A 27,657-nucleotide genomic window follows, 5' to 3' on the forward strand; every position below is an offset into this window, starting at 1 on the left:
GCTTTCCTCTTCCCCGGGATAAATATGTAAATCCTATCCTGTCTGAGCGAAGTAGTTTGCAGTTTTTACATGTTGAGTCGTTGCTGATTTGTAATTGTTACGGAAATTAACAAGGAAATCTATATTAAGGGAGACATCCATGCCCGACCTGGAGTGGCAATCAGGCGGGACTCGGGAGGCCGTAGTTCTGTCCAAATGATAAAGTCGTCCCATTGGTTTTCCTCTCAGTCGGGATAAATATCATGTAAATCCCATCCTATTCCCATATTGACACAGTAGTAGTTTCAAAAAGATCGTAAATACAACGTACAGACGTAAATTGTTTTAGTTCGTAAATATTCTGACTGGAAATGTCCTTGTAGCACACCAGTAAATTATTCATTTTCCCAGTCTATCCAATGCGAGATCTTGTCGCGGTATAGAGGCATTTTTGTCATTATGACCGTGCATTTTCTGATTGATTTTGTGCGGTACTAACGCTGATGAAGGAAGTGCCAGTAGTGATTTGGCGCAGTATAATCGAGTTATGCAAAAGTATCTCGTTAGACAATATCGTTCTTTCGTGCATATTATCGATAATTTTGATAAATCACCTGCATACTCCGTTAGCTTATGAATCATTTATGTCAATTACAGTTTAAATAGATAGCGTCGTGCCTTATTACCTCTAGTTATGTCTGCTGCAGATGCCAAAAAACAGAAAATGGCCAACACTTTGGATCAATTGAAAGAAAAAACAGTCGTTGTTGCAGACACTGGCGATATTCAAGGTAAAACTAAAATAAATTGGTATTGTCAGATTGTCGCCGTTGTTTAGTCATATCAAAGTATCATGTTACAATGTGTGAATGTTCAGGTGTTATTGGGGGTGCCTACTACTGTACTATGAAAAGTTTCAATAAAAGACATTAATTACCGTCCTCATTTATTTTGTAACTTGCAGGAAAGAACAATATAAAACAATGAAATAAAAATTATATAGGCTACAAGCTGAAAAGAAATGGGCTAATAAAAAAATCTTCATGTGTTTTTTATTTAATGTTTATTTAACATTGACCGAAACAAAAGTTATTTAAAATAGGAATTTCTTTGACTATGTGAGCCGGACCAAAGCGAAATTAAATAGAATAATTAAAAGCTTGCAAATACATAAACGGAGGCGATTTTTTAAGAACCGAACAATTTCAAACACAGTACTATAACTATCGGGCAAAAAGATTTGGAAAGTATAAAGGTCAATTAGCATCTTTTCTAAATCTTAGTAGGACAAGGTGTTCAGTGTATGTATTTATGGCTGTATGGTATCACTATATCTGTAGAATATAAATATAGTTATACATTGTGCTCTGTATGTTATAATATTGTATGCTAGTGCTGTGTTACAGTAAAACTGACACACCTAGGGGTATTTCTGGTCTAGAAGTTAAACAATTTTCTTGAATGGCCATAACATGCTATTTAAATAATACTAACTATAAAGGGATTAAATAATCATAATGCCTGCATGACTCATAAAACCCTCTGAAAAAAAAAATGATTTTTACAGCTGGGGTCATGTGTATCTCACTGTAAAATTGTACGAAAAGTAAAAGTCATAATATGTTGAATATATTTTCAGCAATATCTCGATACCTTCCGACTGATGCGACCACAAATCCATCTTTGCTGCTTGCAGCTTCTCAGATGCCAGAATACAGTGAATTAATTGAAGACGCAATAAGCTTTGGTGAAAAAAATGGAAAGTAAGCTTACGGGTCTGTTGTCCATTATAAGTTTATATATGGAATAATAAACATTCCATTTTTTAACTATAGAACCAATGTAACAAAGTTGTTAGCGCAGTATTATCACAGTGTTGTTGTATGACCTCAGATAGAGATCTTATTTTTCTTGTGTACAACTAACTTTATGGCTGATACAGTGGTATGCATCTGCATATGAAACAATTTTTTCAAATATTATTTTTGTTCACACTTTTCAAACTTTTCCATAGCTTATTCTATTTAATTTTCTTTGTTCTAATAATGTTTTTCACACATATTGTTTGTTTTGTGATAATATTTTAGACAAGTTTGAATTTTGTGTTTTTGTATCTTTTATATGTCACCACTTGCTGAACAATTTACTATCTTAGCAACTTATGGCTTTTGTTACTGTAGAATGTATTTCAATGTCAGTTTCATGTTAATATTTCAAGTATTGGAATTCTACTTTATACCTAATTTATAACGTAACTTTCCTTCCTCATTTCAGCACTGCAGATGAAAAAGTCACCCATGCCATTGACAAATTGTTTGTTAATTTTGGGGCAAAAATTTTGAAAATTGTTCCTGGAAGAGTTTCTACAGAAGTGGATGCCAGGTAATTGGCATACATTTATATTGTATTACAGTAAACTACTTTGTTTTGGCAGCAAAATAAGATTTTAATAATGATTTCATATTTTCAAGTCCTACTTTAGTTTTGTTTGATATCCTGCTCTCTTCATGTTTTTCTGGTGTGTGTTATTACCTTTCTTTTGTGTGATTGGTTAATGAGATATTGGAATAGGTGAGTCATAATATATTAGTGTAAATTATCTTTCATTATATTTTAGCTCTAGTATTTTAGAATTGGATTGCAAAAATTTGATGATATAATTGCAAAGCAAAGTATGTAAAATACACAATGATAATATATTTCTGTATAATATTTCAGTTGATTTTTACTTCATTTGATTGTCTAGTTACCGTATATCCTCACATACAAGCCGACCCCCTAAAATGACCCGAAAACAGTGAATTTATAAAAATTATCATATAAGCGACCCTACGAATTGTAAATAATGTTTGCACCTTTTAGTTCGGCAACTTTTTTGAGCTTTCAATTCTGATTATATGTATGTCAAATAGCAAATGTAGTAAGATCGCCAATCATTATTCTAAATCAAACAAACACAACTTATGAAGTTATGATCATGCCAAATATCAATTTTTCTTTCTGTATTATATTCTACTTTCACTGCGAACATCAACTGAACTGTTTTTTTACTTCATTCAGGCTATCGTTTGATGTTGATGCATCTGTAGCAAAGGCACATCGCTTTATTGAATTGTATGAACAACAGGGGATATCAAAAGATAGAATTCTCATCAAACTTGGTACTACATGGGAGGGAGTACAAGCCGCCAAGTAAGTAAATCAATTTTCAACTTGTGGTTTGGCATTACTTACCAGTACATTGAATGAGTCTGAGTTTATGGTCATTCTTTGTATGGATATATGGAGCATGTATTGACATATTTACGAAATATTACTCGCAAATTGTTAGCACTTCACAAATTACGTTCACTTTGTTTAATAATGTATAGTAATTACTTTAGTAGATACAGATGTTTCGTTGTATAGATGCATTACCTGAATGATTACAGGCGGTCTTGAAATATTGATATAGGCACAAATGCTGGATGACGCTCTGCACAAGAAAGTAAACATAGTTCATGTAACAATTTTCCATCAAAGATGTATGTGTATAATGTGTCTATATTTTAATACCTTTTATTAAATGTAACACAAGTCTGATTGCTTAATTGTTTTTGTGTAGACTGTTTTTCTTAACCATTGTTGATGTTATTACTAATACATGCATTTAGTCATTTCCTCACTTTATACGGAGGATCGTTATTTATAATTTTTTCAAATGTCAACGACATATCGTACACATGCCTATTACACCAATACTTAGATACTAAACTGTTCACACATTTTTTCTCATATTTTCTTGTTTTTTCTTGGACGAACGAATTACTATTCTATGTTATATTGCTATCATTGATATACTTAACATTCATAACAAAATTTGACGCTCCAAATTGTAACTTAAGATTAAGAATATATGTTGAATATGGGGCGCTCCAGAAGTGCATGTACTGATATGGAGGTAACAAATTTTGTTTGCCTATTTTACATCGAGCTATGTAAAGGGACTGAAACCTATCGGCAGGGTGTATATTCACTTGGCTAAAACAGTTAGTCCCCGAACTCATAATAGAATTAAAATAAGAAAAATCAGAATAAAAATATGGCCTAACCCTAACCTAGTACACATACTAAGCTAAGGGAGCACCAAATTTTTATATTCATCTTCTTTTTTCTAGAATACTCGAAAGTGAAGGAATTCACTGCAACATGACATTGTTGTTTTCATTTGCACAGGTTTGTTTCAATCTTAATTTTTATTGAGACTTTCAATGCAGTGTGATGGGCCTCATTTAAAAGAAGCTTGTTTCATTTCTTACTAAAATATATGCTTTTTATAATATAACTCTTTAAACCAAATTCTTGATTTGAGGGTGTATGTATGATGCATCATGTTTCTGCTAAGCATAAGCTATGAATTGCTATATATATGGGATTTGGTAGGCTTTATTATCTTGAATTCAAGTTTTCTGTACTTGGTTTTATACTTGTAATTACATCTGCCAGAATTTTATGTTTTGCATCAGGCATGTAGACTCTTGGATAAATGATATGTCTACTCTTCTAATGTTAGTAATGAATTCAACCCGCGAATGCACGCGGGGTGATCAGAGGTGATGGGGTGAGCGTATTCCAAACGCTTAGCACAATTTACCACAACGCCGAACCGAGATAGTGTCATTTTGATTTTGTACATTGTACCGTATTTGTTTTTTTTTGGTACACAGGCTGTAGCATGTGCAGAAGCGGGTGTTACATTAATTTCACCTTTTGTTGGAAGAATATACGATTGGTATGTGAAGAGCACGGGACAGAAAGAATATGGACTTCATGATGACCCAGGTATATGTAATCACAGAATTATTTCACAGTTCATTTTCGCTATCATGAATGAATCAAGAATTACCATACAGAGTTTAATTTTTCGAGACACAACAGTGAGTCAAGGAATATAAGTGACAGAAATTTCTAATTTTTACGATAAACTCATGCATTGGTAGGATGTGTTTAAATACTTTTCATCATCAGGAATCGTTTACTCTTCAATTTGAATCTAATTACTTTGAGAAAGCATCAAATAAATCTAGCCTCCTAAGCCCCTCCGCACATTGTAACTGGGAATACAAAGTCTGAAGCTTGAGTTCAGTATGTTTCTACTATTTCAGAGTCTAACTTCTCAGAGTTCAAATACGAGATTCTCTTGGGTTTGAATCATAAGTCAAACTTTGGCTAAAACTTAAAGTATTAATTTAACATTCATAATAATCTATTGAATGAGGCGTGCATACTCTTAATGTTTTTGTTTACAAAATTTGACTTTTTCTGAATTTGGAGATATTTGGAGTTGAAATTTCCTACAACCTGTGATCAGGGGTGTAGCCAGAAATTTTTAAAGGGAGGGGGGTCTGAAATTTCTAATTGCCAAGTTCAACCTTGAACAGCAAGCGGGTTTGGCCGGAGGCTGAAAAACATGGGATTCGAAGAGTCTTAAGGGTTCAAAAAGCATACAGAAAAATAGTTTTTTTTACATTTTGAAAGGGGGGCTGGCTACGTCCTGCCTGTGATGTTTAGAGTCAATGATAAAATTTTACTTGATAGTGCGCAACCTTGCTTTAATCAAATTCACTCGAAAATATTCATTTTTCGCAGGAGTACAAAGTGTGACAAAGATTTACAATCATTACAAAAAGTTTGGATATAAGACCGTTGTCATGGGAGCTTCATTTAGGAATACAAAACAAATCAAAGCTCTCGCTGGATGTGATTTGCTTACAATCTCGTGAGTTTCAGTTGTTGAATGTTTAGCTGTAACAATTTAATTACAGAAATGAAACAATAATGATTTGTTGTCCACATTGGTTATAATTAGTAACTCTTGGTAAGGTTATTTGTTTTAAATAACCTACGGTAATCATTTTCAATATGATATTAGGTAGCAACTAGCATGGAATTAAATACAAACGGAATTGTGTCAAATTTTCATATTCTGTTTTATCATTGTAAAATATTATAAAATATATGATTTTTGATGATTATGAAACCCTCGTTGGACATCACTAGTTTGGCATCACAGAATATAATCACAGTCTCAAGTCTTATGCCTAACATTTTTACCAGGGGATTTATTCTTATTCACCTCGGTTAGGTTAGGCTATGTCCAACCAGAAATATTCAAGTACATGTGGATGCATAGATAATATTTGGAGAAAATGCCTAAAAGACATTCAAGGCCGGAGTACGCTACACAAAACAGAATACGTGACTATACTTAAACAGTTTCAATTTCTTTTTTTCAGACCGAAATTACTTGAACAACTCCAATCTGATGATGACAAGCTAGAAACACAATTATCAGCTGAAGTGGCACAAAGCCAGAAACTGGAAAAAGTAATATTTTGATAGTGTTATTGTAATTTTACTCAATTATATAGGAGCGTGATTATCAAACAATGTGGCACTTCCCACAAGGAAGGGGCATAGACAATTTTTTGCAGGGGCGTGAAAAAATATAAATATTTAATATTTGTAAGAATTGATCATGCCTGTCGTATTTTGGACATTTACGTTCCATCCATGTATTTCCAACATGTTTTTGAAGAAAACATACTCTCGCCTTGCTTATTGTTAGTTAATTTAGGTGGAGTGCGAAATTTGACAAATTCTAAAAAGTTTGAGAACCATTGATATAGGACCAGGTTTGTAATCTGGCATTTTATTTACAAAACTGCACCAAGTAGCCTTTCAGTCACATAAACGATTACCTATCCACCTGCTCATATTCATTTGTGAATACTAATATGCCATAGGGTTATTCCAAATATGCTTCGCTGGCCAAAAGGGAAACTGTAGACTTGATAAAGTTATTGCGAATATTGTTGTTAGCTAAGCTTTGTTATTTAAAATGTCTTAAATTCCTATTTTCACTTTTTCAGTACTGTTGTTTTCATTGCAGGTTACCTTGACAGAAGCCCAATTCCGATACATGCATAATGAAGACCCGATGGCAGTTGAAAAATTAGCTGAAGGAATTAGAAAATTCGCTGCTGATTCTATCAAACTTGAAAAAATGTTAAGGGTATGTTCATGACTTTTTTTTATATATATAAACATTGGGATCAAAAATGTTTTGCTATTCTCAGTGGATTTACGGTGATTGCTTTGAGAAGATTTCAAAGTTCTATTTACTGTTCCAACCAATACTGGTTGTTGAAAAATACAAGAACTTTGTCTCATTTTCTCCCTCTAAGATAAATGAAAAAACTATCATAATTTTATGGGTTAAATTTTCAGGAAAAGATGCAAGAAACTAATGGAGCTTCTTGAACCAACAAAGTGAAACCTTACCTTCAAGTATTCTTACCCTGTTACCAACTTCATCTCAACCATGCATGGCCAAAGCATAATCACACTTTTCTAAAACTCTGGTTGATAAGTTGGATTTAGTTTTGTAGAAATATTAATTTGAGATTCAATTACATAATCATGCTTATCATAAATTTGATAGTTGCAATAAAGCTGTAATTTCATTATATTATCTTAAACTGGTATGTAGGAGACATGGTTTGCAGGGTAATGTGAATATGAAGTCGATTGTATGTATTTTTATTCGTCTCATGAAAGCATATTCCATTAGGGTTGGAATTTACAACGAACTGAAAAGCCTGGTGTTGTGCAATATTTTCACAGAAAACTGAAAAAAAAGCTTGTATGCACAAGTCTCAGGGTTCAAATACTTCGCATTTCTGTGTTGGGATCCGGTGTCTTTATTTACCTGGGGCGGAAGCCGGAGTGAAAGTCTGTTCTGATGGTATTGTTTGAATGCGTAGGAGTCTGCTTAAGCTCCATAGCTGTTGGCGCACTTCGTTAATCCCCTAAAATACCAATTTGCATTCGCAGATTTCAAGCAATGGAGATAATTATTATGCCAGTTAAAGGACTCCCGGTCGTTGGATGTTCTCAAATATTTAGATATTTCTATATATTTTGCTACACTTGTAAGTAGACGGTACGGGGCTTTTCTGCGAAACTATATAGTGTAAATATATATAGTGGCATTGTCTTGAGAGCCTTTGTTTTCAAAACGAAGTGAACAAACTTATTTACGTTATTCGCAAGTTTAAAAAAATATTTTAAAATGTTCTTTCCACCGGATTAACACGTGAAACTACCACATAAGCTATTTGTACTGTATTTCCTAAACTTCAAGCATAGTTTTTATTCTGATCATTATTACACCCGAGGAATAATACAAAAAATAATGGGTACTCCCGAAATATGTGAACTAAGATGGTCGACACCGGAACGTAGTATGTGTACCAGGTTAGGGTCAGGTCATAATTTCAGGTACAAATACTACGGGAGTCACTTGGCTAGTCCCCGAACTCGTAATGTAACTAAAATAAGGAAAATTGGAATAAAATCATGGCCGAACCTGGCACACATACTACATTCCGGTGTCCGCAATCTTGGTTCACATACTTCGGGAGTACCAAATAATGTGCACCAAGACAGTAATACTTTTATTGAGAGGTAATTGAAACATCTTACGTATTCAGGAGAGAACCGACCGTAATGTTATATTTTCTCTTCTGCACCAAATTTCAAGCAAGCAATACAGAAATTTGTAGCAAATACAAGCAATATTGCAACTAGGGCTGAGCATTTTCGAATTCCCTGGTGATGTCAGAATCGAATATTACTTTCGAATCTCGAAAACCTGAAAGATTGGTAATTGTATGTGACTTTTTTAATGTGATATATATATATAGCGAGTTCTCCCGACTGCTACAATACTGAAAACATAGAATCTTTAAACCAGACGTTCAGTTGGTCTTCACACACAATAATAAACATGTTTCATCAATAAATCACTCGTAAGAAAAGCGTCACATGTCAGTCTGCATTTAAAAAATATGGATTGATCTTTGACGAACGAAAAAAATATGGCGGCACTTCGAAATATTCGTTTGAGCGGATTCGAATAATTTAATATTCGATTCGAAAGGTTCAGTCCTAATTAAGAAAAGTAAAGCAAATAATCAATGTTCATTGACATCTATTGTGTTTGAATAAAATATAAAAGTTTTATGGTCTTGACGAAGACAAAATGCAGAATTTTTTTTTAAGATTGAGGTCTAGGATTCTAATAGAGTAGCATGCAAAGGCAGAGAATATTTTGTAGGAATGTGAAATTTGAGATAATCACCCCGCCAAAGTTATGGCCGATAATCTCAGTAATCAGTAATTTATTTCTTCATCAAAATACGATCTATACATACACAAATTAAAGGAAATATAAAATAAATCGCATTTCAGGGTGAAAGGAGTAACCGATAATCTGATTTGCAATCAGCCACGTTTAGTGAACACGAACATGTAAATAATTGATTCTGTGATCAGTTTGACATTTTCGTCTGGCACACCTTCCATGTTAAAGAGTTTTTTCACCTTCTTTGCCATCACTGTTAAAGGATCGATATCGGGTTTTTGAGTTTCCATTAAAATTAGGTATTCACCCATAGTTGTCATAAAATTTTTAAGATCTACGAGTGTGTTCACATTTTCGTCTCTGTAAATTAGATCCTTGAAGCATTCCTTGGAGTCATTTTGTATCTTATTGAACAATACCTTATTCCCATCAATTGCAACAATATTTCCTTCGTCACCATTGATGTCGACAAAGAATTCTTTGTAAAAATTATAAAATGGATACGAGGGGGCGGGTGCATTCTCATCGTCGTTTAATATTGGTTTAATTGAATATATTGCTCTGCTAAATACCACACATACCCCGTTTGGTTTCAACACACGTTCGCATTCTTTTTCGAACTTCGGTATATCGAAAAAATGAGCCGCGGTTCCAGAAGCTATTAAATCAATACTATTGTCTCCGAATGGGAAAACATATCCATGAACAAGCTGATAGGATATGTTTTCATATTGATTTAGCTTTCTAGCTTGTTCGATTTGAGCTTCGCTGATATCAATCCCTACAATCGACTTGAAATAGTCGGCAAAAATGTAAGTTGACTGACCGCAGCCACAACCAACATCAGGCATACTCTCAAACTTTGTCTGGGCATCCATCCCCATTTTATTTCGTAAATATCCGATTATCCTGTCAGTTACTGCTTTGGGGTACGAAGGTCTATACTTCGCATAAGCATCAGCAACATTCTTGCCTTCGTAAGAGCGAATAAGCTTGATTTTTGGAGACTCAGACATCTTGATGATATTGCTATAGTTTTGTAATTCTACAATATTTACGTATTTTCTGTTAATGCAAATGGTATATTGTATTTTTGAAATTTTGTTTCTATAACCATTATCAAAGATATTCATCTCGCTACAAAAACCAGAGAACAAACAATATAATTGGCAAATTAATAACATAAATTCATTTTGACCCAACAATCACCCGCTATCGTTATCGTCCAACTCTAGCAGGGTTAGGGTTGGCTGCTTTTTGCTTATGTTTGTTACTTTTGCTGTTTTAGTAAATAACTAATTCGTAATACTGGGTCTACTGATCTAACAAAGGCGCTCCAGAAGTGTGTGTACCAATATGGTGGTAACTAATTTTGTTTGCCTATTTTACACCAAGTTGGGTAAGGAGAATGGAGCCTATGATCAGGAGTATATTCAATTGACAAACACAGACAGTCCCCGAACTCACAATAGAACTAAAATTAGGAAAAACGGGATAAAATTATGGCCTAACCTGGTACACACACTATTGGAGTACCCTAAAAACAACTAAACTTGTAAACGTGAACGGGCTCTCACAAAGACACCATCTTAAACAAATGGCGTTTCTGCACACATAAAGCAACAATTTGCGTAGTTGGGTAAAATGCCCAGGTTAACACTGCTCAAGTCTTCAGTATCTTGGATATAGAATTCATTAACCGCTAAATTCCACTTTTCATCTGGGATAATGTTACTTGAACTGCGACAACAAACGTTTCAACATTACTGATTAAAAAATATCTCAGCTACAAATTTTAATTTGTTTAAAAAACTGCTTTTATCTGCTCATATCAAAATCGAACGATTAAAAATCCCTTTTCTATCAATTAGAATTGTTGTTTGTTTAGTTTCTCTTCAAATTATATCTTGATAAAATCTGTTAAATTCCTCTAGGCTACTCAGTGTCGTAATCTCAGTTCAGTTCATCACTTCACAAACAAATCCATGATTATCACAGATACTAGGTTTTAAGTACTAATTAAATTACTGTTGCCAGTCAACAGATAAAGTTAAGAATACCAAAATATGCAATATAAATTACCACACTCATTAGACAGTGGCAACAGACATTAAACATTAGACAGTGTTGTATAGTCAGAGGTGATATCGGTTATATTAGTGTTGCGTTATTTTTGCGTAATTTTCCATATTGCACGTTTCTATTGCACGGACTAGATTACTACATAATACGATTGTAGTCATTAACGTCACCGTACTGGAAACAATTAGTCGTCTAATTGTAGTGTTTTATGATTTTAGTTTAGTTCTAATTTTAATGTCTGAGTCAAAGTAGAAATAGTTTCAAATTAAAACAAGTCCAACTATCAACTAAATTCAGTTGAATTAACTCAAATTTCAAAGAAATTGTTCCAGTAGTTAAAGAGAAAATCGATTTTATCACAACAACATCAAAGAAAGGTAGAATATAAACAACAACAAAACACTTGATGTCCAATTGACCCAAATAAGCTACATTGTCAGAGACGACAATGGTGGCTACCGCGCACGTAATACCATTACGAACAGAAGTTTGTATATAAAAATATGTGTCAATCTGGTGCGAGCGATCAAATTGATTATTTTTTAGTTTATTAGAAGAAGTCTAATATGATTTTAATGAGTAATTACGGAGCATCAATATTCATAACAACTCATGTATTAAAACTGATTTTATAAATTGATAAATATACAAAACAACTGATGATCTTAATCTGAAAAATAATCTGGTTATGTATATTTAAAAAAAAAACTTAATTTTAAAGAGTTCATATAGTTCCGTAAGAGTGTATTTATCGCAAAAAAATACTACGTTCGATATTTTAGTTTGAAATATGATTAGAAATCATCATTATTATCTGAACTGTTTATAAAAATATCATCAATTAATTATGCATTATTCTCACGTCCACTCTTTTACTTTGATCTTCCACTGCTATATGTAAGATATAAAAAGAAAACGTAAGAATAAAATATATGCTATAAAGTACTACAAGTTCTAAATGTGACACAGAAAACTGCAACATTTTTCATCCTACGCACGTTACGTTACTCAATAATACATTTAATTTAAGATCTGGTTGTCACAATATGAAAAAAACTGACGTCTCAAACACAAAAACTGACGTCAAAAAAAAGGCCTCAAAATACAATAATCTACATCCCAAAAGTCTGTTGCCATAAATGCAAAAATTGACCTCTTGGGGAAAATTTAACGGTTGGGTAAGCTTGCTAATGTATGTAGCGATTTTTCATTACGGGAACCTCACTACTAGACCAGTTCTGAATGTTGCGAAATACCAGCCGATTCATATTTAGTCAAGGGCATTGATGTCATAATATAAATAGTTGACGTCACAAGCGCAAAAGTGAAGTCATAAATACAAAAATATGACAATAGAAAAACGTGAGGACATAAATGCAGAAATTCAATCAAAAAACTCATTGCCTAATAAGAGTCTGATCCTCTAATTCAGTGGTCGGTCGGCAACCTTTTTCAAATGACAGACCGGCAAAGCCTGACCAAAATTTTGGTCGATCACCTTTACGCAAACGGCCTATGCAATAAATTGAACGCATTAGGAAATTTATGTTGACAATATACTGAAAAACTAAAGTGATGCTGTTTAATGTAATATCTGTATTTGTTTGCTGGCCATTAACTGTTTCCATATTGAAGATATGGTCGACAGTGACACAATACATCCAGACTACTTCGATATTTCGTTTTTGTAGTTATCAATATTGAAAACCAGGTCTCACATTATAGGATTTTGGGAAAGGTAACAACGCCTGAAACCTTCTGACTCTGATCTGGGTATTGCTTGATGTTTGTTTTGCCAAAACTATTTTTTTACTCGATGTGCTAAATTTATGATTATCCGGATCCTGAAGTATACAATTAGCTGTTTTTGTTTTACCTCTCTGCGGACCGGCGATGAACCGCGGCCCGGTGGTTGCCGACCACTGCTCTAATTAACAAAGCCATCCTTCAGTATTATTATATCAGCTCTCGATGTTTCTAAGTACTATACTATACACTTCACGACCATTCAAGGGCATCGATGAGTCTGTGGATTTAGAGTTGAGTTGAAACAAGCCTGTTACTTTGTTTTTGTTGGCAAATGCTGTCAAAAATAACCAGCAAATTTTTTAAAATTACTTTGTTAGTTTGAAAAGTCATCCAAATAGTAGATTGCTATTAGAACTTTTTATACGATCCGCATTCAAGAATTTCGCTATGAACAAACCCCTATTTTGGGATCCATTGATATGCCACTATATATATGATAAATTTACCATAAAAACAAAGTTAACTTTTTGTGGATTTTCGTGGAATATTTTACACAAACACAAAGCGACCAATTTATGGTTTCATATGTTGAAAGATACGAAATGCTAAATAAATTCAGTACATTTACTTGTGTTTTGAAGTAATTGAAACTATTCGAGTCAACTTATTTCCAAATGAGGAGGAATTTTGCTTTGTATTTATTTACCGTAGTATTAGTAATGATATTTAACTCTTTTTCATTACTGTAATGTTTTCCTTATGGACACATTAAAAACCACTCAAACTGTACAACGGCGGGAGTGTGATGCATAACACCATCTAAGAGTCCAATTAAGATTGGACCAATAAATTGGTTTTTATGCACAGTTAGGAAGAATTTAAAGAGTTCCGAAATAGGCAAAGGGAGGGATTTAACAAAAAAGTTTGGGAACCACTAGTTTATGGGGTATAATGAATGGGGTATGAATAATATGTTTCACAATTCGCTCTTAACAAAGCCCAAGACGAGCGAAACACTTGCCTTTCAATCCGTACAAAGCCCCGTACCGGCATCCAATGCATCTTACGATATGTAAGAGGCCACTGCTGTTTATTTAGATGCACCGTAATCTTTCGTAAAAGTAAAATCAACGATAGTGCGCAGTGCCTTGGACAGGACCTGAGAAATTGAATGATGATATGTATGATATATGACAGGGATGGCGAACCACTGACCCGCGGGTCACAAAGTGACCCATCGCATTATTTCGGTGACCCACCAAAGCACGAATTAAATAAAAACATACTAACATATAAATGATAAAAATTGATATAACCGTATTTAATTAAATTTAAAGTTTACCATAATATGTAATTTATTATATAGGATAACTATATAATGTACCATCATTAGGGCAGCCAGGACAGCGATGGCTCAAATTCGAATTGTAATTTCCGGGTCGTCAGCGCCCATGTACACAGCTATGCAGCTATTGGCTGTGACATTGTTTATGTCATAACGATACAATTGATCTGTTCATTTCTCGCAACGTCTTGTTACAGCGTTCCCTTTCGGATATGCAAAACCAAAAGGCCCTGCGGACTGTCTCTAGGGGTATTCGAGAACTAAATGCTACATTGCATTTTATTAGTTGCTCGCCTATAATGCCGTTGAAAAAACAAAATCTATTGAACTTAAAATAAAAAACTAGAAATAGCAATGGGGCAGTGTAACGCCTTAATGTGGTTGAAAACTGATCTAAAAATATAACACTATCAGAGTGAGATTCCCTCGCAAACTTTTCGAAACCGTAAAATAATTTGCCGCATCATCTTAAACGTTATTCGGTAATTCGTATGCGTGTTTTTGTACACGAATTTCATAAAAATCGAGTGCTATAAAAAGTCTAGTAAGTCAAGTTTCTTTTTTCTCAAACATCGATTAAATATTAGTGACCCACACTCTTCCGCTCCGTGATAAAAATATAATTTTTGACCCATTCATTGAAAAAGGTTCGCCATCCCTGATATATGAGGTCAATGCATATTATACACAAGACATTGATTGACTTGAATCTATTTAAAACGTGTTCATATACAGAACATATGTACATATGAACTTTGCTGAACTTTATATGAATACGTTCATATAAACTGTGATCAGTGATAAATAAATGTTCCAAGCGTGAAGATTGAACCTTGATAATAAGGTTCAACTAGTAGTATTTGCATCGATTTAAGCAGACTTTGCCGACGAATGAAGCTTTATTTTCTTTCAATTTCTACTTAAACTTTTAATTTATTCGATGGCAGTTTTCAAAAGAACATTTTTAGTTGTTGTTTCGTTATCGCTTAAAATCGTTAGTTATTATCACTTATCGCTTAGTTATACCACTGAGTGTTTTTCCTCATGAAATCCGGGTCCCATTTCACTCTTACATATTGCTCCATTGACTCGGTATGATACTTTTATTTGAACGAACACTATAACAAAATGTTCTGCCTCAAATCCGATTGGATGTTAGATATAGGAATGTATGGAGCAATTGTGAAGCTAATAGTGATCTCACGAAGTGCATAATATAATAACGGATTTTCACGTTAAATATTCTGTAATATTAATATCAACAACGTTGAGTTCACCAGTGTATTTGACCGAAAATTGTTGACGTTGCACATATTCAATACAATATTTACCAATTGTTCACAATTTCCAAAGATCGTTAAGTTCACCGTCATTAGACTCGGTAAACATTGAATCCACTGAGTGGACATTCAAATAAATACATAAATATATTTAGTTTTATTAAAGAGCATATATTTTTTGAAATACACGTTTTTAATCTATTGTTAGTGGATGCTGGACTCTGTAATTTTAATTTAATAGGTTTGGCACAGGTGATCTCTATAGTTGAATGTATACCACAAGAAAGTAAATATTTAATATTCTAGTATTTATTGACAAAGACTTTACCAAAGACCAATGTAGTACAATGTTGCCATTTCAGTCAAAGGCAGATAATATTTCAAATTACTTGGAAAGAAAATTTATTTTAAAGTTTCAAAAGATATTGATTTTGGAATGTTCTTCAATCCACACAACGTAAAAGTAATTTTCAGAAAAAATTGAATAAACAATCATTTTTGATGAAATTTATATATTTTTAGCTATAGTCTCCAGGGTTGAACATTTCGACGTATAATCTCTCAATCTAGTGGTTTGTAACTTTTGGAACAAATTCATAATGTGCTCTGAATCCACCAGATTGTAAGTTTGCGTCACTGATGAATTCAACCGTCACAACATCGTCGCTACTGGAAAAGGCTTCGTTTGTTTGCATGCCGCAGAAATTTTGGGAACTATCTTTCGTTGTGATGACAGCTCTGTCATGTAAACATTCTTTATTTCCATTGGTTTCTATATCCATGTCCAGGAATGTTATTTTCAGTTCTTTATTAGAAGCATCCAAGTTTTCTATTTTCCACTTGCAATGTGAGTTACTCGAATATGATGAAGGATAGTTTGGCGACGTTATGTATCCAGATGAGGCATCAGTTGAAGAGATTGTTTGTCCACAGTTCGTCGGCCCGGACTCAGTATATTGTGTTTTCTTTTCAGTTACAATTGGCTTATCGTCGGGTACAACTAAAATAATAAAACATATTATGTTACTTATTGCTTATGGCAGACAGTTTTCGGACGGACGTTCCGGAGCTGAAGTTTCGATCCAAGCAGGCTCGAGTGCAGGGATACGTATACCAATAATGCGCGAGGCTTGTCCCTGTTTGTAAGCCAATGAGGATTGCAAGGCATTCCCACAAAATTATACTATACTTTATAAATTGTTACCAAATAAAAGATCGTCAACAAATTCTTCTTTTTAGAATATATATCCAATTGAGTTGCGAAGTTTTTGTTTGTAACGTCAAAATTCCAGAAACATAATGAAAAACGTTTAAAAACAAAACGATTTTAAAATTGTGATCGAGAATAATGCTTCTTCCCTGAAAACTTCCCTTTGGGAGTAGGCTTCACATTTTATAACATGCTGTAATTCAAAAAAAAAACTCTTTAATTAGGTGCACGTTCTACTTACATCTTTGGTATTTAAGAACAAGTCCAGTCTGCAGTGTTTCAGCAGGATCAACTCTCATGACGACATAAAATTCATTATGGGCAATATAAAAATATTTCGATGCAGTAACACCACCATAGTGAGCTACCAGCGTCTCTCCTTTGCTTACTATCGAAACCTGAAATAAGAAAAAATAAAGATGTTATAAATATGACGATGGAAACGAATAAATCTTTTTTTATAATGGAATAGTAGAGATATTTCTAGGAAGTTTTATGACCTCGCGTAAGCGATCAAAAATTAGGAAAAGTTATTTTATGAATTGAAGCAGCATATTTTGTTCTGAATAAGAGAGGCAGAAAATTGCTGTAGAAATAACATACTTCATTATGTGACGACTCAAGTCTCTCGACGTATAAATCAATCCACGATCCTTTAGGCAACTTGATGTCCCACTCACAAAGCACAGTAGTAAGAGAATGGTTTTGTTCCGGCAATGATATGGATGCACTGTCATTCGTCAGGGTTCCACTGCAATTATCCGCTTTTTGCACTAAACCATAATGTAAAAACAAGTTATCGAACTGAATAGTGCGCGCAATTTTTGAATGCGTCATCACATGCAAGAAAAACAAATCCTGTGGAGCACACAGACAGTTTTAAAATAACTAAAAGTAATAGCCTTATGGCGAAAAATACAACCTTCACCCAATGAAAAATTTTAAAGCAATTGTTCCATTAGTTAATGAAAAAAGTGATTTTTAGCAGCAACAAGGAGAAGACAAGAATGAATTCAAAACAATAACAAAAAAAGCAACAACAACAACATATTAAAAAACGATTTATACGTACACTTTGCGTTCAATAAGTTATCGGCCTGAAGGGTTTAAATTCTATCAAGTATATACTACTTACCGAGTACGGAAGGCGCATAACCATACATATCAACATCAGACATAATATATGGAGAGAATCCAAAACCGCCGAAGGCTGGTGCATTGTTCTTGACAGGCTTTTGTGCACTTGTTGTCTTAGATTTTTGTGGCGGAGCCGTCCTACTTTGTGGCGCAGCTGGCCGTGCCCCAGCTGGCGCCGGCGCAGCTGGCGCTGCCCCTGATATTCTTCCATAAGCAGGTCTTACGGATGACAGTCTCCTGGTAGCTGTAGGCCTATTTGTTTCAGCTTTTCCATCGATAATGTATGGACACCAAATCGGAGGCCCAGTTATGTAGTCAGGAATTGTAGCGCCCCTGAACCAGCAGGGAGGGATAGGAGGGTATACCGTAGCTGTGATAAAAATAAAAATAACGTTATATAATGAAAAAGATGATATTCTTGCGTACAGTAGGTATGTTACAAAAATTTAAAGTTAATAAAATAAAAACAGCGCTAGTGGATATATCAAAGTGAAAAGACAATACCAAGTTTGCAAAAACGTCAAAGAAATAATGGAGACATCGTCATTCTAATACCACCGGGAGACCAATTTTCGTCATAAGGTTAGCATTACGCTGACTCAAAAACTGTAACGAGCAGACGCGTGAAATTAATAAATATCAAATTGTATCTCCGCTATTTTTTAAGGTAATCGAATAAAATTTGGAACGAAGGCAATAGCTAATCGTTATTATAAGCGTTACTCCAACACGGTGGTCTAGCACTCGTGATGCGTACAATTTTTGGCGCTCCAGAAGTATGTGTACCAATATGGAAGTAACTATTTGTTCGCCTATTTTACATCGAGTTGTATAAAGGGAATGAAACCTATGGGCAGGGGGTATATTCACTTGGCTAACACAGACAGTCCCCGAACTCAAAAAAGTAAAGAAAATAGGATTAAAATTATGGCACAACCCTAACCTGGTACAAAATTTTGTTTACAGTTGTAATGATTTTTACTTACGAGTTACTGGCGTTGTGGTTGTTATCTCATCTTCTGGTAAAACGACAACCATGGATGTCAGCGGAGTAACAAAATTGTACTTCAGAGATAATGCCATAGCTTCGTCCACAAGTTTTTTGACTTCTTCCTAAAATAAAATGATCATTGCTGTTAGTGCGAGTCGAACTCTACAATGTGCAAAGTTGAGTTGTCTAAATTTTAAAATATAGTCCGAGTTATATGGTCTGAATCAGGGATCTTAAGATTTGGGGAACCGACCACTAAGTGGGTCGTGACAGGGGTGAAAATGGGGGTCGCGTAAAGTCTTTTTTGACACTAACATATATATGTTAAAACAAAATATCGATCAAATTTAAAAAAGTTGAAACCAGCACTGACACCCACCGCCACCGAAATGGAGCCAAGATCCGATCATTTGTACGAGTATATGCTAGCACATTGGCCTCATTAAGGGTACTGTCAATTGTATTATTTTTTTTAATATTCACTGTATTATTAAATTTCACCGTTATTTTGATCTTAGTTCTTGAAGGCCGCTAAAACATTTGGTGCTGGCATGTGGGTCGCGATGTCAAGCGTTTAAAAACACCGGTCTGGATTAATGCAATTTAATTGCTCTTATCTGGCTTCAAATTTTGAGCCTGCACTAAAGGATTTTACGCTTTGCATTTCCCAGACTGTGCCGGTATTGGATCTTATAATGATCCGACTTACTGGCTTACGACCCCGGGTAAAATAAACTTTTGTTTAAAAAAACTTTCGAAAAAAGCTTTAAATATCTACTCACATCTGTTTCGGCTAAAACCTTGTCTTCTAATTTTTCTCTGATTGAGTAATACGCCCAAATTCTTTCGATAAAATCTTCGAAGTCGCCTGTATCATCATACCAATGTTGAAAGGAATCGTCAACTTCACTGCTTACGATATTGTACTCCACTTCACCCTCAAGTGAATGACCAATAATTTTTGAATGCAGCGGTTTGTCTAAAAAATAAGTCACAAAATTAACATCATTTTACACTAGGTCATCATAAAACAAGAGGGCAGTGTTCAAATATATCGACACGAAATCCCAAATAAAGTAGTATCATATCTTTCGAAGAACCGGTAGTCTGACTACCAATTCACTGAAATGTGATCACGGAACCACGTGTGCAATTTTAAATTTTGTAGACGTAATCACTCAAAACTTCGAAGTGAAAACCAAAACCACAGAGCCCACAGATATTTTTGAAATAAATAATTAGTAACAGTCTTTTAATGACAACATCAAGCTTTACCCACTGAAAATTTCAAAGCAATGGGTCCCGTAGTTGAATAGAAAAGTACTTTTTTCACAAAAAAAACATAATAACAAAACGATGCATGGATCCATTTCGTGTCCAACAAGTTTTCTAAGCTATGTCAAAGTTATTAATTATTCTTCATGTCAGTAAAAGATTTACAGCTAAATACAGCGCAAAGGTTACTATCACACATACCATCCAACTTGGCACCAACTATAAGAACTTCGGATCCATCAAAATATTGATCGCAGTGTACTTTGCTGACATCGGAAATATTGGAACCAGAATACGACATAACAACACGAAGAAGTAGTGGAGTGGCAACTTCTTGAAAAAATCCCTCTAGTTGAAGATCAGCGTCAGAATCTTCATAGATTTTTCTAAATACAATTTTTTTTTCATTTCAAAGAATCCATATCGGTAAATTTGGGAGAAATGAAAAATAAAGGTAAGTTTTCAAATTTTAAAAGGTATTTTTCGAATACTCTGAATGGACAATTAGTTTATTGCCAGTGTTGTTTTATTTATCTTAGAATTGTTTTTGTGATAACTAAAATACATCTTGGTAAAAATATAACTTATAATACCTCGCGAGACCATCATTTTCATTTGCCAGACGTTTAAGAAAATCGTGATTCAAATTTCTCCCGAAGCCAATACAAAATACTGAAAATCTTCCATCGACAGCTTTTTTAACATTTTTACGTATTTGTGCTTCATCTGTGACACCAGCGGTCGGATCACCATCCGATAAAGTAATTACTGCAGAAGAGACTCTCTCATCGGCACCCACGCTCTCCAGTAACTCCACGCCTTTCAGTAATCCACCGTTCAAATTTGTCCCTGTATTGAAAACGTTTAAATGTGATGACAATACAGTATTTATAAAAACTATATTGTCATGCATCTCGAAAAAGAAACTTGATATCGCCAATTTTCCTGAATACACTGAAGCCTAGGGGCACCCCCATTAATTTCATACTATCATTTATTTCAGACAGTACATTTTGAGTCGTTTTCAAATTCGGAACAAAACTTATTTAAAATTTTATAAATCACGAAATGATGTCACAATACATTACAGTATGCCAATTATGAGGTCATAACGGCTTCTATATGTCCCTCCCCTCCAACAAATGACGTAGCCAATGGCTTCGAATCGTTTAAATCCACCCTTCGATTAGAATAAATAAAACCCATACTGATTTCTAACCTCCGTTCGCATTGATACTTCTGACGTATTTTATCGCCTTCTTTACGTTTTCTTCTGTGACCTTTACTAAATCGGATTCTGTTTCCCATACGGTGATGTCACCCGCAAACGTAACAATATTGAATCTGGAATAAAAATTATATTCAACTCAATTCCTACAAAGCGAGTAATAGAAGGCAAACACGAATTGGCTAAATAAAGGATTAAGTAACTCACTCGTCGGCATCAGACATCTCTTTTAGAACGGTTTCAAAAGCAGATTTTGTCTGTGCAATTTTTGTCCCTCTCATTGAACCGCTACGATCGATAACAAATACAACTCTTTTCGGCAAAACAGGTAAATTTTGTGGCGCAAAATAATGTACAAAGTATCCATTCCTTGTTTGAATTTCGCCACCAAGAAATTCTCTCGTGACGTCGTAGATGACTGTCATTTTTCGATCGTTTTCGGGAATCATCAATAATCGTCGTTGTTGTGTAGATGAAGGTTTAAATCTGAATAATAATAGTTACATTAAATTCCGCCTATATGAATAGCGTTTTTCAGGCAAACCAACAATATCAGGGCAGGACTCGGGGCCCATACCGAGAAATTATTTGCAGTTTTAAATACAGACACAAAAAGTTGAAACTATCATGCGGTAGTTACTAATATCTACAACATATGATCAAACCGAAACGAAATATATTTGACTAGAACGATTTGCCCTTTGTTGAAGTGATTACAATTTTTTTTTTTGATTGGACACGGAGTGTATATATAAATTTGCTAAATTGTATGATAGAGTTGTGGCGTCAAGAATTCGCTTTTCTCCACAACTAATCTAAAAATCAATTTCAAATTTTCGTTGCTTTATATAATTCAAATACAAAAATGTTTAAATTAACCCAAAATTTCGCCAAAGGTAAACGCCGGTATAGGGCACGGGTATTTTTATTTTAATTCCCCTTCAGTCCTACCCGATAAATCACCCAAAATTTTTCTCATATACTTACGTTACTTTTGCTTGATATTTGCTCCGCCTGATATCAATATCAATTGGAACAATTCCTGTGCTGTCGTATCCACTGGCGACTTTACCGCGAGGGCCCATTCCACCCTGTGGCGGCCGAGCTTCTAACATGGTTATTCCCGTTTGCTCAGTGATATAAACATCGATAACAAAATCATCAACAATCTGAAATATTAGGAAAATAATGTAACGACCACTCTATGAAAAGCTCAGTAAAAGATTCACTCAGTAAAAGGTTCTCCCGTATTATGTGCACCAGGTTAGGGTTAGACCATACTTTTATTTCGATTTTCCTTATTTTAGGTATATTACGAGTTCGGCGGCTGTCTGTGTTAGCCAAGTGCCCATAGGTTTCAGTCCCTTTACACAACTTGATGTAAAATAGGCGAACAAAATTAGTTACCTCCATATTGGTAAACACATTTCTGGAGCGCCCAGTGAAAGTCATTATAGTATCACAAATATATTCAAAGTTTATATATTCATCTATTTCAGATGTATATTCTATGTTTGCCCGATTTAGTTTAAGACAAGAGCTAGGCATTTTTGAATACCAGATGATTTCGGGATCGAATATTTTTCCGAATCGAATCGAATCTCAAATACTTGGAAGATATTTAATTGAATGTGACTTTGGAATTGTAAAGGGCCCTCCAAACACATAAGTTACTGAAACATGGGATTCACCACTCAGTCAGGTCGCTGAGTTGTCACACACGCAATAAGAAACATGTTCGATCACTCCCATGTTCCAATAATCTACTGGGATGAAAGGAGTCACGTGTCATAATTGCATTTCAAAAATATGGCTTCAACAAATAATTCACTATTCGATTCAAAATGCTTAGCTTTAATTATCACGTCAACACTGTTTCGTACACAAATATCATTCTAGTAGGAAATTTGCAACAGAATTAACTTTGTCTCACCTGTCCTGGATTCACAAAAATCTCATGATTATATTTTGAAAGTCTTCGTTTCAACAATTCTTGATAAACTAAGGTAAATGTTACTTTGGACTGAGCTGGAACATTGGCTGCAACGCTGAAGGTCTGTGTTTCTCTAATATCAGCTGTGACGAGGCCTGCTGAATTACCCTGTTAGCCAAAAAGAAGACACATTTTAGTTTTTTTTTCAATAATAAAGCTAGGTCACGAGAACCCACTCAGAAATAAAAGAGAATGATCTCTGAGTAAAGCTACGGGGGACCATTAAAATGTGAACGGCCACTATGCCAAATTATAGTGAGGGATTTCGGGTTAGTAAAAACTAATGGCGCGAGACTTGAAAAATTTCATGTCAATACGACCAGAAAAAATGTTGCGAGGTTGTGAGTTTCATCTAACCGAAGTTCTTACAACTTTTTTGTTAGTAACTACACCGACTGTAAACAGGCGAGTGTTCACGGCCAACTGAGTTTGACGTGAAATTAATTAAGTATTCGATTGCTGACGACACAAAGTATCTGCTTCAACTATTATAGCGTAACAATATATTACTTACGCTTGCTTTGGCCTTTTTATATTCCTCTTCGGCAAGCGCCTTCTCTTTAACTTTACCGATAAATGTTACTCCGTCGACCAACCTGCATATGGATATTGGATTGGAATTACATAAGAAATGGAAATTATCGAAATAACGATTTGGTTTGCTCAGTCGTATACAAAACTGAAAATTCATGCTGCCTTTATTCTACCCGAAATCGAGAACTGATTTTATTTTACAAACAAATACGTGATGCTCTAAGATGTTTTCATAATCAATCTACAGCAATGGACGATTGTGAAGTTTAAACTGAGGTCTTATTACTTATCGATCTCGATCGCTATTGAGTCAGAGCGAAGGATACACGCCAGTAGATCGATAAGTCGGCGGTCTCCGATCGCTATCTCGTTACAAATTTTAGACGATTTATTAAAAATTTGTCTCATGTTAAAATCAACTTCTTTAAGGCCTACAGTACTTACATCGTAAATTCTGTAATAAACGCAGCGTCAGGCAATCTGATTGAAAATGTTAGTTCCTTCGCTTCGTCATGTGTGTTTTCCATCTCACTGACTGTTGTTACTTTAGCAAATCTTGATTTAACGACACTCGTTACCCGAACGCTTGTAATTGATGACGATAAAGATCGTGTTTGTCTTCTCTGAAATATTTAAAACATTAAAATATTACGTTAAACATTCACTACTTTTTTTTATATGCAAGACCTATTCACACCTGTCGCTCTGAACTAGGCGCGATTAAGCGAGATGTTACTATTTTTGAAAGTATCGGAAGCTTTCAGTTCGGCGTTGCCCTACCCGTTTTAGAAAACCTATGCGAGATGGTCGTTGTCGGGATTTAACCCAAAATGTGAAACCTGCCGTTTCAAAACAGTCAAGTCTGACGCTTTATCTGACAGGCCATGGCATCAGTAGGATGAAAAAAACTACTAAAACTTGTAATCACAACTTGCACTCCATTTATTCTATCTTCAAAAAGAAAATTTTTGACTTCACTACCCAATTTAAACTTTCAAAGAGGTGTTTTGAGTATTCAAACAAATCTATTTTGTATTATCAAATATATAGGTCAAATCTAATTCAAATTGGTAGCTCTAATAAGGAAGCAATGTGGGGAAAATGGGTTCAATTGCCTGGTCGGTATCAGTAGAAACATTCAAGCTACGATCGAGTCTCTATCAAAACTTTGCGATTCTATCATCAGTAATATTTCTATAATACAAACTCTTAAAACAAAACTCACCAAAGCATTCTCTGATGCTCGGGAACCTAAAATCATGAAAGCTTGGTCTTTCAGTCCAGCCAACGACTTTGCAGCAATCAGTTGCAAATATAGGCAAAGCGTGAAGCCCGCTAACGTTTTCGAGTAGTTTACCTTCATATTCGTTTTGAATAAGTACAAATTTTCTTCCGAAACGTCGGAATTTAAAGAAAAATCCGTGCCATATGAACGAAACTAAAAGAACTCGATTCGTGATGTTTTTCTTTAAAGCCGTGAGCAATAAAAATAACTGTTGCAATCAAAACACGCTCGTCAAATATCGTAATCGTAATTGACGTAACATAAGATGAAGTTCGTAAGCGTTAGCTGATGATATCATTCACACTTTTGAAAATTTTGTTTTTTAAACAAAGTATAAGGTTTCTCGAATGACGATATACAACGATACATAACAAAATTTGGTCGATACATAACAAAATGTTCGATATTATATAGGCTATGCAAAGTATTACCTGTCATCGCACTCCAAAATAGTACGTTCAAGCGGCAATTAATTTAATTGGTATCAAAGTCTACAATATTCATCAAAATAGCTTAAAAATAAACTACTCTTCATAAGAGATTTCAACCGAAAATATTGATGATGAAAGGTACATTTGCTGGACTAAAGTAATTTACCCAATAAATCATTATATTTTCTAAGGACGCTCTTGAAGGGTTCTATATTATACTTTAATGTAACGATGAAGAACGTATTAATTTCGGAGGGAATTGAGAAATTCACAGTGCGTTAAATGAATTATGAAGTTAGATACCGTTAAAATTGCACAAACAAATTTAAACGAATATTGGTTGGTAAAATTTGCAACCTATTACGATGAAACATATCATTCACAGAATTAATTAAGATTTAGCGAAGTCACGATTTGAAACGCCGTCGGCAATATTGTACCTATCCAACATAATGCTTTGATAACGTTTTATCTGTACAGCTTTATAACATGACACTTGAATTAAATCTTTCCCGACGTGAATGACTCATCGATGTAAATGCATCAGATAAACACGAAATCCATCAGTAATAAAAAGATGAAAATCAAACATAAAATTATTGCTCCGAATTTGAATGTTCCAAAAATCCCAGAGTATACCACATATAGTTACGAAGTTGCGACGGTGTTTACCTGAACTTCATACTTATCAAGATTTAGATGGAAGAAGTAACATATTCCCTAGTTCTTGTCGGAAGTTTTGTTTAGTAAGATGTTGTCTGACCATTTTAGTAACAACCAACATGAAAAACGCGATTGTCGAACAAGAGAAAATTTGTTATGGCTGGAATAACTGAATGTAAATTGACAAAATAATATGAAGGAGTGATACAACCAGAAAATGTGAATGAATGTTTTCGTAATTGTTATTGAATTGAGGATATTCAAATATATCAAAATCACATGTCTCTTTCTCGTCCAATTTGAAAACTGTATGCATGAACAATCAATTTTGATTCATACTTGTGAAAATTACAGATATATACTAATATTACATCACATACACAAAAGTCTATTCCAATTTCGATTAGGAAAAGAAATTTCCATCACACACTCGCCAGCAATTGTGGTCATGCTGCTTTTCTTTTCAACATTTCGCTTTCTCATAACGGCTATCTAAAAAAACAGGAGAAATGACCTAACAAGAGTGTAAAATAGATATATTAGGCTTTGATTCATGCCATCGTATACCGGGAATTTGTTAGAATCTAGCACTGATATTTAGCATTTTATTGAATAAACTATTTATGGCATTGGTGGTAAACACACGTGAGATTGATTTAATTATAGTTGGTTGCGAATTAACATTACACACGTTGCATTTGTCATCGCGAGAGAATTTTATTTAGAATATAGCTAATTTCGATGACAAAATATTGTCGTGTTTTTCTCATTTTCGATAAATCCCAAAGAACATATATTTACAATAATATGGCATGTGATTTAAATCACAAGCGTAATAATGATAGCGTATTTATCAATCGAAAATTACTTGCTAGTAGTCTTCTTACACTTACAGCACCTCAAATGGTCACCATATATTTAATTGTCATATTATATATTAATTTGTCAGAACTTAGAATATATTTGCGATTGTATTACATATATGGTGAGCCCGAACAAATTGAGCTTGGGCACGCGCAAGCCATTATCTTGCGCATGACCCTACTTTACCATCTCAATATTTTTTTTAAAAGCCCTAAAATTCAGAATACAAAACATGAATAGAAAAATTGATAACAAGCCTACAAATACAACTTTTTTCATATGTAAGATTGCAACAACACATTTTCATATTTGCCTTCAGGCATGAAAATATCTTTGTTTACGTTGTGTTAAGCCTTGAAGCCTTGTTGCTTGAATACTACTTGTGACAGGGTGGTCCAAACTCTGGCACACAGGCGGCGGACAC

At 34.4% G+C, this 27,657-nt stretch overlaps 3 protein-coding genes across 3 annotated transcripts; 1 reads left to right on the forward strand and 2 right to left on the reverse strand.

Moving 5' to 3' along the window:
* Positions 1-634: 634 nt before the first annotated feature.
* Positions 635-7,487, forward strand: LOC120331096 (transaldolase-like). The gene is made up of 10 exons (XM_039398125.2): positions 635-770; positions 1,619-1,742; positions 2,254-2,361; positions 3,040-3,171; positions 4,137-4,194; positions 4,686-4,800; positions 5,608-5,737; positions 6,255-6,345; positions 6,911-7,033; positions 7,249-7,487. The coding sequence occupies exons 1-10, from the start codon at positions 674-676 to the stop codon at positions 7,279-7,281; spliced, it is 1,011 nt and encodes a 336-aa protein (XP_039254059.1). The 5' UTR covers positions 635-673; the 3' UTR covers positions 7,282-7,487.
* A 1,819-nt stretch (positions 7,488-9,306) lies between these two features.
* LOC120332000 (uncharacterized) lies at positions 9,307-10,182 on the reverse strand. Its single transcript, XM_039399203.2, has one exon. The coding sequence runs from the start codon at positions 10,180-10,182 to the stop codon at positions 9,307-9,309; it is 876 nt and encodes a 291-aa protein (XP_039255137.2).
* A 5,253-nt stretch (positions 10,183-15,435) lies between these two features.
* LOC120330970 (inter-alpha-trypsin inhibitor heavy chain H3-like) lies at positions 15,436-25,612 on the reverse strand. The gene is made up of 15 exons (XM_078113982.1): positions 25,216-25,612; positions 24,435-24,613; positions 23,971-24,052; positions 23,397-23,564; positions 22,451-22,632; positions 21,671-21,949; positions 21,455-21,579; positions 20,829-21,084; positions 20,437-20,621; positions 19,743-19,939; positions 18,956-19,082; positions 17,968-18,339; positions 17,436-17,605; positions 17,074-17,230; positions 15,436-16,622 (listed from the first exon to the last, which is right to left on the reverse strand). Exons 1-15 carry the CDS (start codon positions 25,351-25,353, stop codon positions 16,189-16,191), a joined length of 3,051 nt encoding a protein of 1,016 aa, XP_077970108.1. The 5' UTR covers positions 25,354-25,612; the 3' UTR covers positions 15,436-16,188.
* Between the last annotated feature and the right edge of the window lie 2,045 nt (positions 25,613-27,657).

This window comes from Styela clava, chromosome 6, assembly GCF_964204865.1.
Source record: "Styela clava chromosome 6, kaStyClav1.hap1.2, whole genome shotgun sequence".
NCBI classification, from domain to species: domain Eukaryota; kingdom Metazoa; phylum Chordata; class Ascidiacea; order Stolidobranchia; family Styelidae; genus Styela; species Styela clava.